The following is a 14,660-nucleotide window of genomic DNA, read 5'->3' on the forward strand; positions in this document are numbered from 1 at the left end:
TTCCTTGGGGGAAAGGAGGTGAGGCTCTTATCTGCTAGAAAGCTGCTTGACTGCCCACCCTCAGCTCCACAGTGTAGGGGTTTGGGAGCAGCAGGGTGCAGACAGGGCCCTGTTGCCTTTGTGCCCTGTTTCTGTCTTGCACCTTCCACCCTGGTGGCTGCAGCTGAGCATGGCAGAGTCACTGAAGAGGCACAGCACTTCAAAGGAATGGCTCAGCTGGGCAAAGTGGCCAGCAGGCTCTTGGCTAGGCCTGCCTGAGGGGCTTTTCTGGGTCGGGGCCCCTCTGGCTATCTGGCAGCATGAAGGAGAATCACTGGGGGTGTGGGACAGTGACAGAGATGTACACACACCATTAGGAGTACAGTGCTTACAGAACAATGCTCCCCCTCTGACCTCACTATTTTAGTGCTGAAGGGAAATCTACCTAATGCCTTTAACAGGAAAACTTGGGAATAAAAAATTCATAAGAACCAAGGACTAAATAAGGATTAATATCAGGTTAATGGGACATTATATTTTATCTAATTCTTTCCATACAAGGAAGTTGAGAATGACCCCTTTCCATTTTGATTAGGCCTTAATCTCCTAGTAACTGGTTTCTTTTCTCCTGCTAATTTCTTTTCTCCCTGAGAATGTATCTCAGCCTCTCCTCCGTTTCACCATGCTGTGACTTGCTTCCTGTAACCAGATACCTGATAAAATGCCTTGCATTTGAAAGCTTGTCTAACTTGATCTCAACTACATAAATGGTCCAGTAAAAGATCTCACTGTAAGGCCTTGTTACACCTTACACCGGGGGTAGGCAACGTTTTTTGGCCAGAGTGCCGGCGTGGCAGAAAAACAAAATGAGGGCAAGGGGTACATGGCAGGATGCCCTGCTTGTGCCCCTTGCCCCCCACCCAAAGCCCCTGCCCCCCAGCCCGGGCTCTCTGGCTGCCAGCAGCTACCTTGGCTCTGGGTAGCTGCTGGAGCCCAGGCTGCTCCCAGCAGGGCTTGCAGCATCCCAGCTGCCTGCTGGGAGCAGCCCGGGATCCTGGCTGGCAGCAGCTCCCCAGAGCTGGGGCCAGCTGCAGCCGGGAGGCTCCAGCATCAGCTCTGCGCTGGTGCGTGCACACGCACCTTGGAGTGGGCAGTGGGAGAGGGGCCTGAGGCAGCGCAGTCCTGGTCTCTCCCCTGCTCCCAGCACGGAGGTGATGAGCCTGGCACAGCTGTTTGCACCCTGCCCACTGCTTGTTGCAGCTGCTCAGAGCCTGGGCTGGCTCCAAACAGCTGCACCAGGCTCATCACCTCCGTGCGGAGAGCAGGAGAGAGACCAGGGCTGCACTGCCTCAGGCCCTTCCCCCACCGCCTGCTCCGAGATGCACCTGCATGCGTCAGTGCAGAGCTGATGCTGGAGCCCGGCACAGCTGTTTGGACCCTCCTGGCTGCAGCCGGCCCCGGCTCTGGGGAGCTGCTGCCAGCCGGGATCCTGGTCTGCTCCCAGCGGGCAGCTGGGACACTGTAAGCCCTGTTGGGAGCAGCCTGGGCTCCGTTGCTGGCAGCAGCTACCCGGAGCCATGGCTGGCCATGGTGTGTCAAGCAAAATGGCCTCGTGTGCTACGCTTGGCACACGTGCCAGGGGTTGCCAACCCCTGCCTTACACTGTAAGCCATACAAATGTTAATGAGCTTGTTGTTGTTCAGCTTAGCAAAGCAGTCACACCTTAAGGCGAAAAACCATCTCAGACTGTCCTTCACCTGCACAGCTGTGATTTGTCACTAGAGGCTCGGTGAGCAGGGGCAGAATTAGGAGCTTACATAAAATGTTTTGTGCAAATGAAATCAGTGCTGTCAGCCACAATGTCTTCACGTTTTGTGCATTTCTTTTTTTGTCAGTTATGGAAGAGGAGGAAGCAGAATTGAGGCAGTCAGAGAATGAAGAAGTTTGCTCTAAGTTATAATGGTCTCGCACTCTGAATGTATTGGTGTCTGAATTATTTCCTTGATTGCAATAATTAGCCAATGCAAATGAATACACTAGGGGCAGGACCAGCATGTTGTTTCAGTTGGGCAGAGCAAGTGCTGCAGCTCCAGAGCACCTGGTGACCACGCTGCCTCCTGCCACAGCCTGGACTGGCTTGCTGCTTGAGTTCTGTGGGGCCTGATCCTTTTTTTTCTCCAGAGCCAACTCCGCTACACTGCTGGCCGGCTGGGTGCTGCCTGAACTCCAAGAGGCCCAATCTTTTTTTTTCTAGAGTTTGCTCCCACCACATTGCCACCAGTGGGAGCAGCAAGTTGGTCTGGGCAGCAGTAGAAAGCACTGCAGCTGCTGGGCACTCTGGGGCTATAGCCTTGCTCTGCTTGATATTCCTAGGGGGCAAGGCGTCGTGCCAGGCCCCATTGTACCCTGATGTCCCTTCTTGCCCTGACTCTGGAGGGGCCACTGCATCCTGGGATGCTGGAGGACTTTAACTTGGGTGGAATAGTTATAAGGAGTGGCCATACCTTAATGGAAAAGGAGCAAAATTAGGTGGATTAGAAATAATCCTGCCCTGGAGTGGCATAGTTTTATGCCAAATAAAGAGTCCTTATGCCACTTAAAGGTGTTAGTGTGCAGTGAATCCAGGGGTTAAGAGCTCCAGAAGCCACTGAAAATTAGTGTGTAACAAGCCCCAAAGTAATTCTTGCCTCTTGCATTTTAAATCCAGTCACTCTGTTTCAGAATAGACTACTGGTATTGGAGCCTGTTTCAAATCACAGCACAAATCAATCCAGTGCCTTTTTGGCTGCATCTACCCAAATTCATGAAAATCCATTTTGTCTTCCATGTTTCTTTATTAAAACCTTACCTAGACAACCTGTTCTCAGGTGCTCCATTCCCTCACCTCCACGTTCTAGTCCAAGGGCAAGAGGAATAACTTTTAAAGAAGTCCTTGACAGTAAAAAAAAATAAAAAAATAAAAAAAAATTACAAGGTAAGCTTCTCTGTTTTAGTGATTGGGAAGGCTATGGACTGGCAGACAGTTCATGGGAACCAGTTGAGAATGTGCATGCCCCCAAACTGGCTCAAACCAGAGAGTGCCCTAGGAAGAAGGCAACATGTTGAGCCAGGTCGGAGCTGGCAGGCTGATCCCCGGGCCCACTGCCAGCTGGGGCTGCTCCAATCTGGCTCATCGTGCTGCGGTCCCAGGTGCGGGTTCCAACTTGGCGCCTGGGAGCAACAAACTTCACTGAGATATTGCACCAGAGGTTAATGCTGTTCATTAATGATGCATGTAGATGCTCCCACTGGGTGGTACTTTATTCCGCAAATTGCACTGCTCCGTTCAAACTGCTCATGATATGAAATCCTGTTTAGTGTGATACCCTTCCTTGTGCTGAAAAGTGCTGTAGCATGATTAATCATTAAAGTGGATGGCATAGCAGTTATTAAACCTAAGAATACCAGGTTTTGATTTTTAAATTCTCTCTTTTCTTTTGTTCTAAGTAAAGGTTAAAGGAAGCAGTGTGTGTGTGTGAGGGAGGGGAATACATTGCTCACCCCCAAGGCCAAGTTTTCTAATTTTCCATGTGGCATTATTAGGAGTAGGAATTGAGTGCTTGGGTCACAATGAGGTCTTTTAAAAGAAACAACAGTGGAGAATTCATCCTCTGATTTTTTTCATTTGATCTCTGCTAAAAATAAATACAGAAGCAACAAATCAACCCCTCATCTTTGATATCCTACTTGGAAAGAAGGAGGGAAGTCAGCAAATCATAAAACATTGCAATGCATATATATTTTTAAACTGGCAACAAATAAAATGCTTGAGACAGGTAGAGCCATTCTTTAGTATTTTGAGAGACACTTGCCAACTAGGTGTTATACCAAACCCCTGTGTTTCCATTTTGCCATACTTCTTTCTCCTCTATCATACTTTCTATGAATACTTTGTGTTGGTATTCTCAGCAAGAAGCATATGGTGAATGTATACAGTTTGTTTTTGGGAGTTCCTCAATTCGTGGTTGACCTCTACCACGGCTTATGGTCTTGAGGTGACTTAAGAATCCAATCCTTGGAGCAAATATCTGCCTGAAGAAGTAACAGGTCTTTCCACATGGGAGAGTAGGACATGGGCCAGGATTTTCTCCTTTTCCTTCCTTTGCTCTCTCTTTTCTGCTTTGAAGGCAAGATGCTTTACCTTGAAGTGGGCTGTCACTTGGTTGAGGTTGTGGTGCCATTGGAGTTGGTTAGGAGCCAGCTTCTCCCAGGTCTTGATATCAGCATCTGTTTTCTTGCAGTATACCTTCAAAGTGTCCTTGTAGCATTTCCTCTGGCCACTGAAATCTCAGGCCACTACTAAGCTGGGAGTAGAGTGCTTGTTTTGGGAGTCGAGAGTTGGGCATCTGCACACAATGTTGAGTCTAGTGAAGCAGGTGCTTGAGGATTACTGAATCAATGTTGAAAACCTTGGCTTCAACAAGGATGTTGACATTTGTGTAGCAATCTTCCCATTTCATGTGGGATATCTTCTGGAGGCATCGTTGGTGATACCTCTCCAGGCTTGTGAGAGGACAATGGTAGGTCACCTATGTTTCACATACATAGGGGATGTTGGGGATGATGACTGCATTGTAGACCTAGATCATGGTGTTTTTATGGAGATTGCAATCAATAAAAGCATACTGAAGCAATTTCCCAAAGGAAGTGCTTGTGCACCAGATCCTGTGTTGGATCTCCTCATTAATGTTTGTCTCAGACAGGTAGCTACCAAGGTAAGGGAAGTCATCAGCTACCTCCCAAGGTCTTTCTCTCAATGGTAATTTGAGGAGGGGTGGGGGAAGAGTGTCACATTTGTGGCCTGGAGAAGGCTGATAGAGTACTTTAGTCTTCTCAATGTTGAGAGAGAAGCCTGCATTTCAAAAGGACTGTTCAAAGATGTCCAGAGCAATCTGGAGGTTTTCCTCAGTGTGTACAAGGATGGTGCAGTCATCAGTGTACTGAAGGACAAGGATTGTTGTTTTGAATACTTTAGTCTTTGAGCAAAAATGTCCCAGAGTGAAGAACCCTCTATCCCTTTGGCATTTAATATCCATTCTGGAAGAGACTTTGTCCTTAATGAGAACCAGGATGATGGTCAAAAAAATGGAGAACAGAACTGGGGCCATGATACATCCTTGCTTGACCCCAGTTCAGATGACAAATGGATCTGTTTCTGATCCACTACAAAGAATAGTTGCTGTCATCTGGTCATGGAGAAAACACAGGACCTTGATGTCTTTTTCAGAGCATCCAAATCTGGTCATTACTGTCTACAAGACTTTGTGACTGATGGAAACAAAGTCCGTAGTGAGGTAAAGGAAGGTCATATATAGGTCCTGATGTTGTTTACAAAATGTTTTTTTGGACCTGGCAGGCAAGAAAGATCATGTCAATTGCCCCACAGGATGGTCTGAAACCACATCCAGAGTCCAGCAGGACTTCCTTAGCAAGAGGTAGTTGGTTCAGGAGGATGTGGGTGAGGATTTGTCGTGCTGTGGAAAGGGGGGTGATACCCCGATAGTTTTTTTTCACATAGACTTTTCTTTTTTCTTGATGACAGTCACAGTGCTGGTATTCCTCAAGTCCCTGGGGATCTGCTCATTGTTTCAAATTTGAATAAATTTGTGGAGTCTCAGTACCAGTTCTTCATTTTAGAAGAGATTTCACCAGGTATGCCATCTGGTCCAATAGCCTTATTGTTCTTGGTTTCTTTGATGACGCACCAGACTTCATCTAGGAAGGGTGGCAAGGGATCCCCTATTGAGGTATGCGGTGATGGACTTGATGGTGGCATCTGTCACCATCAATTTATGGCTCAGGAGCTCCTTGAAGTGCCCTTTTCATCTAGCATGGATAGATTTGTTATCTTTGAGGAGTACAGAACAACTGACTTTATCTTGCCGCCACTGGCTTTTGATTTCCCAGATCCTCCTCTGAGTTTCAGCTTTGAGGAACTGATACATCTCCTTTTGCAGAGATGAGGTGACATCTTTCCAAGCAGAATGAGCCCTTCTCTTCTGGGTGAGGGAGGGCTTGAATCTTGATGTTTCTCTCATCAAACCAGTCTTGGTGTCAGCACAGACCTTGTGGATAGCAGTTTTAAACCCTTTACAGAGCTCCTCAATGCTGCCTTCAATTTTGGGAAGGGCAGAGAGCTTTTTATGAAGACACTATTGGTTATCCTTACAGACTTTCAGATCTTGAAGAGATTTGATGTTGGCAAACCTTTGCATTGCAGTTAGCTGTTTTCAGTGTTTTATAGCAAGCTAGATGTTCATGATGGACTTGACAAGATGATGAATAGAGGAAGGGGGGCACTGGAGTGATGGCACAGGGCTGTGCTTGGTGTGGGGACACTCAGGGCCATTAGCTCCAGTTGTGTAGACTGGAGGCACGTATCCCTTTGTTAGCTTCATTATACTTTGTTATGCTGTGTGGCCAGCAGCTACTCTATTAACCTTCTCCAAACTGCCGATGAATTAAGATTTACAGGCACGTTCCACATACAGATCGGTGGAGCTGTGAGAGGGTTAACCATGTCGCTGTAGCAGTGGTGGTGTTTCCCACAGGGGACGGGTGTGAGGCTGAGGTGGAGACTACCCCTGCTCCCTGCACTGAGAGCTTTCAGCCTGAATGAGCCTGGGCCATGGCAGGTGAGACTACCTGTACTCCCCACCCCTCTTCTCCTGTGCTCAGCATGCCTACACCCATGCTCTGCATGTGTCTTTGTGTATGCCCGGGACCACAGCGTGTTGAGCTGCAGCGGGGGAGCCCTGGCTGGCAGGGATCCTGGAGGTTCAGCATGCCAACTCAGGCTGCTTCCCTTGGCTCAACGTGGTGCAGAGGGGCTGGCTGGGGCACAAGGGTGCTTCAGTGAGGGACTAGCTGACAGGCCCTCACAGGGCCCCTGCACTGAAGCACCCTCATGCCCCAGCCAGCTGAGGCAGCATCTACACACATGCTGTTGCTGAAGTTTTAACTCTGCAGCAGGATAGTACTTGTATTTACACATACTATCCTGCTGTGGAGTAAATTAGTTTACTCCAACCTAACAGAAGTATACATGTAGATGCCGAAATGTTTACTGTGTGGCTAATTAGTCAACTGCGCAGTAAACGTCTTGTGTCGACATTCCCAGTAGGTTGGTTTCAGTGAAGACTGTGCATTTTGTTTTATAACTAACTCCAGCAGAACCAAGATTTGGTTGTGTGAAAATCCATAATGGCAACCAGTCTTCATTATTTATTTATTTTTAAGATATTTGTTTACCTTTTTATTAAAACACGCTTTGACAGCATATGGATGTTGCAGAAATAGGTGAAAATGAAGGGGAGTCTGTTATATATGTTTTCAAAGTGGTGTGCTTTTTAGACTATACTCTCTAATCTATCGCTGCACTTACATAGCAAGTTGTGGTTGGCTATCCCCAGGTGCACGTGCGGTGGGTAGTGTAAGGAGCAGTTTTCCTTCAGTCAAGCCACAATTCCTTTACATGCCTGCTCAGGTACCAGCCACAATGTAGGAGGGACCTGGAGGCACTGGTCCAAAAACATGGCTGCTTGCCCCTCTCTGCAATGGCCTGCAGAACTGCTTAACTGTATGCATGCAGGTAAGTGCATACAAGCACACATTGATCTAAAGTTAGTGTGTCCAAGCACATTCTGGTGGTCAAATGGTATCTGGCCCTCTGTTATCTATGGGAGAGACAAGGTCATTAGCTTGGGGGATTTTAGCTTCAATGAGGAGCAGGTGCTCTTCTTTTCAAGGAATATACAAGTACAGGCCAGCAGCATTTCTTATCCTTAAATGGATGCATGTTTTTATCTTCCAACATTTATATAAAATTAATGTATATCATGGTTAGCTATGAGTCCTCTTCCTGGAGACCTGCCAGTGAGGCCTTCAGTGTCACAAGATTTGGACACTATGGCCTGAAATGTTCTAAGGCTTGTGTGAGATGTTGACAAAGTGACACCCATTCACACTGGTAGGTAAAACCACACATACCACTTGAAAAATGTGGGACCCAACCCTGAGGCTACTTCCTCAGTCCTATAAGGGTCTAAGACAGCAGAAGCAACAGGTTTTCATTTTGTGCATTGCCAAAATCTACGAAGAAGCTCTGGAGAGTCTATACTCCCTGCCTGCAGTGGAAAAAATGTTCATTGTGGGATGTCTGCATGAGGTTAAAGTAAGTGCTTGGTCCACACTTGATGGTACCTACTGAGAATCATTGGCTGCTTGAAGATGTTAACAAAATCCCCCAAATCCATGCTTTCCCAGAAGCAGCACATTACTTTGATCTGGCTCCGCACCGTCTGTACAGATTGGGAGCTTCAGCAAGGCTTTTTGATGCTTTAATCTAATAGCTTCAATCAGCTATTAGATAAAAGTACCAACAAAACCCCCACTAAAATGCCCAATTTATACAGAAATTGGGCGAGCTGGGTCCAACTAACATGTTGCTGCTTTTGGGCATGCACTGTGCTCAGCATGGGAGCACACAGAGTTTAAAGTAAAGCACTGTTTTTTGTTTTTAATGTCTGCAAGCTGCCATTGTGACCAAACCAACATGTTAGGAAGGCCATCCCTTGGAGTTAGCAGTAACATCATTAGCACATGCAGGTGCTGTGACTTATCTCTAGTAGTATCAGCCACAAGTCGGGTGCCCGGGATCTCTAGCACTAAGTAATAATAATATAATATCATGATCCACCATGTGTTTGATTGGAAAATCCATTTTCCCAGACTCTCCATATTTAAGGGTTTTGCCTGCAATCTCAGGCTTGAGCTCACCCTGAGAAAACATCCTGTTTATTGTATTGAGAAGACAGATTCATATTTCTTACAGCTACAAGTGAGTCAATAGTGAAAATGATGTAATGTATTACCAGTTTATCTCTTGCTTCTTGTCATAATTGGAGAAATAAATCATTCCACATAGAGATGGAGAGAGAGAGAGTGGTGAGGTGAAGAAAGAATAAAAGAAAGAAGTATTTATTTAGGTCACAATAAGAACACTACCCACAGTACATTATAAGAGGGTGGTTACAAAAAAAAAATAGACTGCAAAGAAAAAGCAAAGCACAGTTTATAGACAGCTCTGGAACTGGCAAGTTTTTTTCCCCCTTCTTTTAGTAAAGCTGTACAAAGGAAGCTTTTAATACTAGTTCTGCACAAGGTAAAAGACTGATTTCCCCCCCCCCCCCTCAGTTTGTGCATTTCTTTATTTTGTATAAACATACCAATAGTTTTACTTTAGATTGACACTGCATTATAGTTTACAATGTTTAATTTAAGTACATACAGTATTACATCTCATTGACGTATTAATTTTAAGGTGCAATTTATCAAAATCTACAGCAAGGATTATATTTTTCTTTTCTTCTTAGTTTTCTTTGGCACGTTTCCTCATTTGCTTCAATACAAAAGTGTAAGATTGATTTTACTCTGTAACACTGCAGGAATTCAAACATTTTTTGATAAGATGTAAGTGCAATTTTATGTATACCCAAGCTATTTACAAAAAAGTCTCATGTATGAATTTCCAGTTTTTTACAGTCAGATGGCTGATGAGTAGATATTGATGTGCAAGGCAAAAAAGTTTGTTCTGTACAGTGACTGAATGATGTCGCACTATATCATATGCAGCATTGTTTAAAATGCTTGACTCTATGGAATTTGATCATGAAGAAGCTTAGAATGGGATTACTGTTTATGGTAAATCACCAGAACATAGGACTTCCTTAGTCCATGAATATTTAATAAAATGGTATGATATAGCAAGTAGTTTGGCACTGATATTCTGGTCTACATGGTGAGTCACAGGGCTAGGATTCAGAGTGACCTAGACAAATTGGGGGATTGGGCCAAAAGAAATCTCATGAGGTTCAACAAGGACAAGTGCAAAGTTCTCCACTTAGGACGGAACAATCCCACGCACCGCTACAGGCAGGGGGCTGACTGGCTGGGCAGCAGCTCTGCAGGAAAGGACCTGGGGGTTACAGTGGACAATAAGCTGAATATGAGCCAACAGTGTGCCCTTGTTGCTACCGGCATACTGGGCTGCATTGGTAGCTGTGTTGCCATTAGGTCAAGGGAGGTGATTATTCCCCTCTATTCTGCACTAGTGAGGCCACATCTGGAGTACTGTGTTCAGTTTTGGGCCCTCCACTGCAGAAAGGATGTGGACAAATTGGAGAGAATCCAGTAGAGGGCAACAAAAATGGTCTGGGGGCTGGGGCACCTGACTTATGAGGAGAGGCTGAAGGAACAGGGCTTGTTTTGTCTAGAGAAGAGAAGACCGAGGGGGGATTTAATAGCCTTCAACTACCTGAAGGGGGGTTACAAAGGATGGGGCCAGACTGTTCTCAGTGGTGGCCATGAACGTCTCATGATACTGGCGGCTGGAGGGCCATGGTGGTGCAGGCAGCGGGAGTGTGGCGGTGGTAAGCATGGAGCTTCCGCAGGTATCCGCAGTGCTGTTGGCGGCGGGGGGCGGGGAGGGGCAGGCGGTGACTGCCCACAGGCACTGCCAGCAGTGTCGGCAGCGCCTTTTCGTAGGGGGTGAACCGCCATGTTTGGGGGTGCATGTGCACCTATGTGCACCCCCTACATGTCGCCAATGGTGGTGGCAGATGATAGACCAAGGAGCAATGGTCTCAAGTTGCAGTAAGGGAAGCTTAGGTTAGATACTAGGAAGAATTTTCTCACCAGGAGGGTAGTAAAAGACTGGAACAGGTTACTCAGAGAGGCGGTGGAATCTCCATCCTTGGAGGTTTTCAAGACCCCACTAGACAAAACTTTGGCTGAGAGGATCTAGTTGGGGCTGGTTCTGCTTGGAGCAGGGGGTTGGATTAGATGACCTCCTGAGGTCCCTTCCAACCCTAATTTTCTATGACACACTGAAACCAACTAGTTTGTGTAAAAAGCTTAACTAGCCAGTGACCTCTTTCTAGAAGAAAGGTGTGCTTCATATATACTGGATACTATTTATTCTTCTCAGCAGAAAATATCTGGAAGTCACTACAGATAGCTGTGCAGTCTATTTTTATCTTCATGACTTTTGCCTGCCCTGGGGCTGATAAATATTAGGCTAGAATAAGAGAAATACAATACTGAAGCTGATTAATTTCTGCCTCTAGTGGAAATGCACTAATAAGCCATCAAAGTGGACTTAAGTTGGCAGACAGTTTCACTTTGCAATAATTCTTCAAGTTAAAAAAATGTAGCAATTTGTTTCATATTTTAAGTTCAGTTTTGTTCACTGGCAATTCATGTGGAAAAAACTTAAATATGTAATGTTGTCATTTCTTCCTTGACTATTAACTTCCAATGCCCATAATGCTTAAAGAAAAATAAAATCCCATAAATATTAGCACACTTATTGCAGGAACGTTCTGGTCAGTTTCCATACTGAAACAGTCTGCCCCTGTGGTATTCAAATGGGCTTCAGAAATGAACTATTTGGCACATTATCAAGTTACAGTAGGCATTTGGAGTACCATGTCATTTTTTAAACTGTGAAAGGCAAAAGTACTAAAAGGACTTTCCATGCAGTGTGTGGTGGAATGGAAAAGAGATGCGAGACACTGCACTATGCCTGAGAAAAGCGCATTTCCTCCACTTCACTGTCCTGGTTCTAACATCCATCTTATGAGCATGCTGATTCCCAAGAGGAATTTCAATACCTCCACAATATTACACAATTAAAAAAAATTACATATTTTACAGCTTGCCATCTTATCAACCTGCCCACAAGTACCAGCTGTTGTGAATCCGAATAGTGGGGAAAAATCAGAAGTCTGTGTATCAAATCAAAGACACTCAAGTTTGTCATTAATATTTTCTTAATTATTCTTTAGCTTCCTAAGAGATTTCACATATGCTGATGTCCTTCAGTGTTCCTGTGTCTTCTGAAAGACACAGGCTTTAGAACTGCGATGTCTGGGTAAATGATATGGTGTCAGATTTATCTACAGCAAAACCTCCATTGATATAGGATTTCTTAGTCTCTGTGTCATCATTATCAAGTATTGTTGTTTCCAAAGCAAAAGGATTGACTATGTTGACTTCAGAAGTAACATCCATCTGCTCCAGCTCTCTTTTGGAGAGCTTCTCCACAATCCCTGCACCAAAGGCATCTCCAAGGACATTCACCATTGTTCTGAATCGGTCTCTATGGCATAAAAATACAGTCAGACAGGTTAACATTTCTGGGATAGGCCTTGCTAGAAACTTGCTTCCTGTTTAAATTTTAAAAATCATGTTTATTGGGTTTAAAATTAAATCACTACAGTAGACACTTAACTAATTGGTGTTACTGTTGATTTTTTATTGGGGTAGTAATGAACAGCAGACTTTTCATTGTCTTTTCTATAGGCCATGTTGTTTGACGGAGCATGGAATAATAACATTATAAAGGGCCTATTTAGAAAGTTTAGATCACATTGCAGTTTTGTTGTTACAGAAGTCACAAGGTGGCACTATGACACACAGATTTACACATTCTTGTCATACAGAAAGCAGGCCAGGGTGGCACCTTAGGGTGTTTTTACATGTGCTCTGGGCGTGGTGGGGGAGATGCTTTAATTAGAGCAGCTCTGTTCTAGTTAAAGTGCCCAAAGCATCTCGTATATCTCTGTCCCCACGTTTCAAAATGTCGGTGGGGGCACTTTATCTAAAACTCATCAAATGAGCTTTGACGTGCTTCCACCGCCATTTTGAAGCATAGGGATGCTGATGCATTAGATGTAGAGGCTGGCCGGAGCGCTAATTAGCATGCTCCAGCAGACTTGATTAATTGAGTCAGGTCTACTGCGCTGTAATTGCATTGGGTCAGAGCAGCCTTTCGGCACATGTAGGCACCCTAGACCAATTCTTTTATAACTCTAAGGTGTTACCCTGCCCTGCCTTCTGTCTGACTTCAGAGAAACATGACTAACTGTATCTCCAAATACTTTCCATGGGAGCACTGCTCTGATTTTGTAGATATGTTGTATTGCTGATGGTTTTGTTTCTTTTTGGAGGGACCTGTAGTGAACAGGAGGAGAGTTTGCTCATTCAATTCTTGGGGAGAGTTGCTCCCCGGGAAATGGGCACTGGTAATTTTGCTGAGATTCCTGATAGAAGGAAATGTATGTGCTGTTTAACTACCTCTGTTTAAGGCCCAGTGTGTACTTTGTAGGTAAAACTACACTGGGGGCATGTACACAAGATGCTTCCTGTGCAGTACAGCAAATTACTGCTTAGTAAGCATCACTGTCTACATAGACAGGCTTTTACTGCACAGTAATTTGCTCTACTTGGCAGTTAATTTGCTACCTGCAAATGCAAGTAGCAAATTAACTGCCGAGTAATTACTGTACAGTAAGGCATGTGTAGATGGCTGACAGGGACCTTTCCCACCCCCGGAGCTCTTTCCAAGCTCCCTGCCCCCAGTTGGGGAGCTGGGGCTAGGAGCTCCCTGCTGTCAGGGCAGGGGGGCATTATCCCCTGCCACCAGAGCCTGCCCTGGCAGCAGGCAGCTCCTGGGGGCAGGGAGCAAGCTCTGTCTGTAATTACAGCACTGTCTGTAATTACATGCACTGGAGCAGACTCTTTCTGGTCTCATGCTCCCTGCCAACCTCAGGGTTAGCACTTGGGGGGGGGGGGGGGGGAGAGCCTAGAGCTACCCCCCAGCTACTGCAGGGGGACAGAAAAGGGTGGTGAACAAATCTGCTCCCAAATGTGTGTACATGTACACTCCTGCCCAGGGTGTCTTTACTGCAGAGTCATTTACGCTGGAATAAACACACCCAGCAACATTTGCACATGCAGATGCACCCACTGAGAAATACTTAGTTTCTGTGCCACTGAGTGTTTTTATTCAAATTGGAAGCTGACTTGCCGGTTCCCAAATCTTCTACCTCTTGGCAGAGGTATGACAAAAGTTTGTCATTTAGCAGTGCTTGAACCATAGGACTGGGGCAGGGAATGGAGCAGGAACAGGGAAAATGTAAAGTTGTCATTCCATTGTACCATTTTCCGCTCCAGAACCCTGGGGAATTTCAGGTCTTTCTGTAACAACGTACAGGATTGTTAGTGAGTAACTATGTCAGGGTGTAAAATGATACATTTTAGGCAATAAGTATGTAAGTAAAAGTGTTAATAAACTACATGGCTTCCTAGTGTATGTTCCATCTGCTGAGGTGCTAAATGTTCTGACAGTGATTCCTGCTGTATAAAATTAACCTTTAATTTGCTTTACACACCAAAAAATCCTTTATTTGAAAAGTATCTTTAGGTCAGAATTTGAAATGAGACTGCCTGAATACTCAGGCTTTTTAAGGGGTGTGACTTAAGGTGTGAATAGATTGCTTCTATATATTACTTATAACCATAACCATGGCCACGTATCACACAGAAAATTAATGGCTCCTTGGATCCATTTAATGGATTATTGATTTCCTGGAGCATGATGAGTATCTAGCTGGGGTCATCTAGACCCAGCACTCTTTCCTGCTTATGCAGGGGGTCGGACTCGATCTGCTGAGGTCCCTTCCGACCCTAACATCTATGAATCTTTCTCAGATAGGGCCCTTTTTAAGCATTCCCGGACAGGATTCTGCTCAGGGGTCTGTTACGGTGTAGATGTATCCATAGTTATGTGGTATGCTGGC

The 14,660-nt window shown here is 45.2% G+C and overlaps 1 protein-coding gene across 1 annotated transcript in view; it reads right to left on the reverse strand.

Annotated features, from left to right (window-relative positions):
* Positions 1–8,981: 8,981 nt before the first annotated feature.
* Positions 8,982–14,660, reverse strand: part of SLC1A1 (solute carrier family 1 member 1) — a 92,199-nt gene continuing 86,520 nt past the window's right edge. The window contains exon 12 of the mRNA XM_019478189.2: positions 8,982–12,178. Coding sequence (XP_019333734.1) covers positions 11,932–12,178 — 247 coding nt within the window. The 3' untranslated portion in view covers positions 8,982–11,931. The remainder of the gene's footprint in view (positions 12,179–14,660) is intronic.

The sequence above is a fragment of the Alligator mississippiensis genome, chromosome 3 (genome assembly GCF_030867095.1).
Source record: "Alligator mississippiensis isolate rAllMis1 chromosome 3, rAllMis1, whole genome shotgun sequence".
NCBI classification, from domain to species: domain Eukaryota; kingdom Metazoa; phylum Chordata; order Crocodylia; family Alligatoridae; genus Alligator; species Alligator mississippiensis.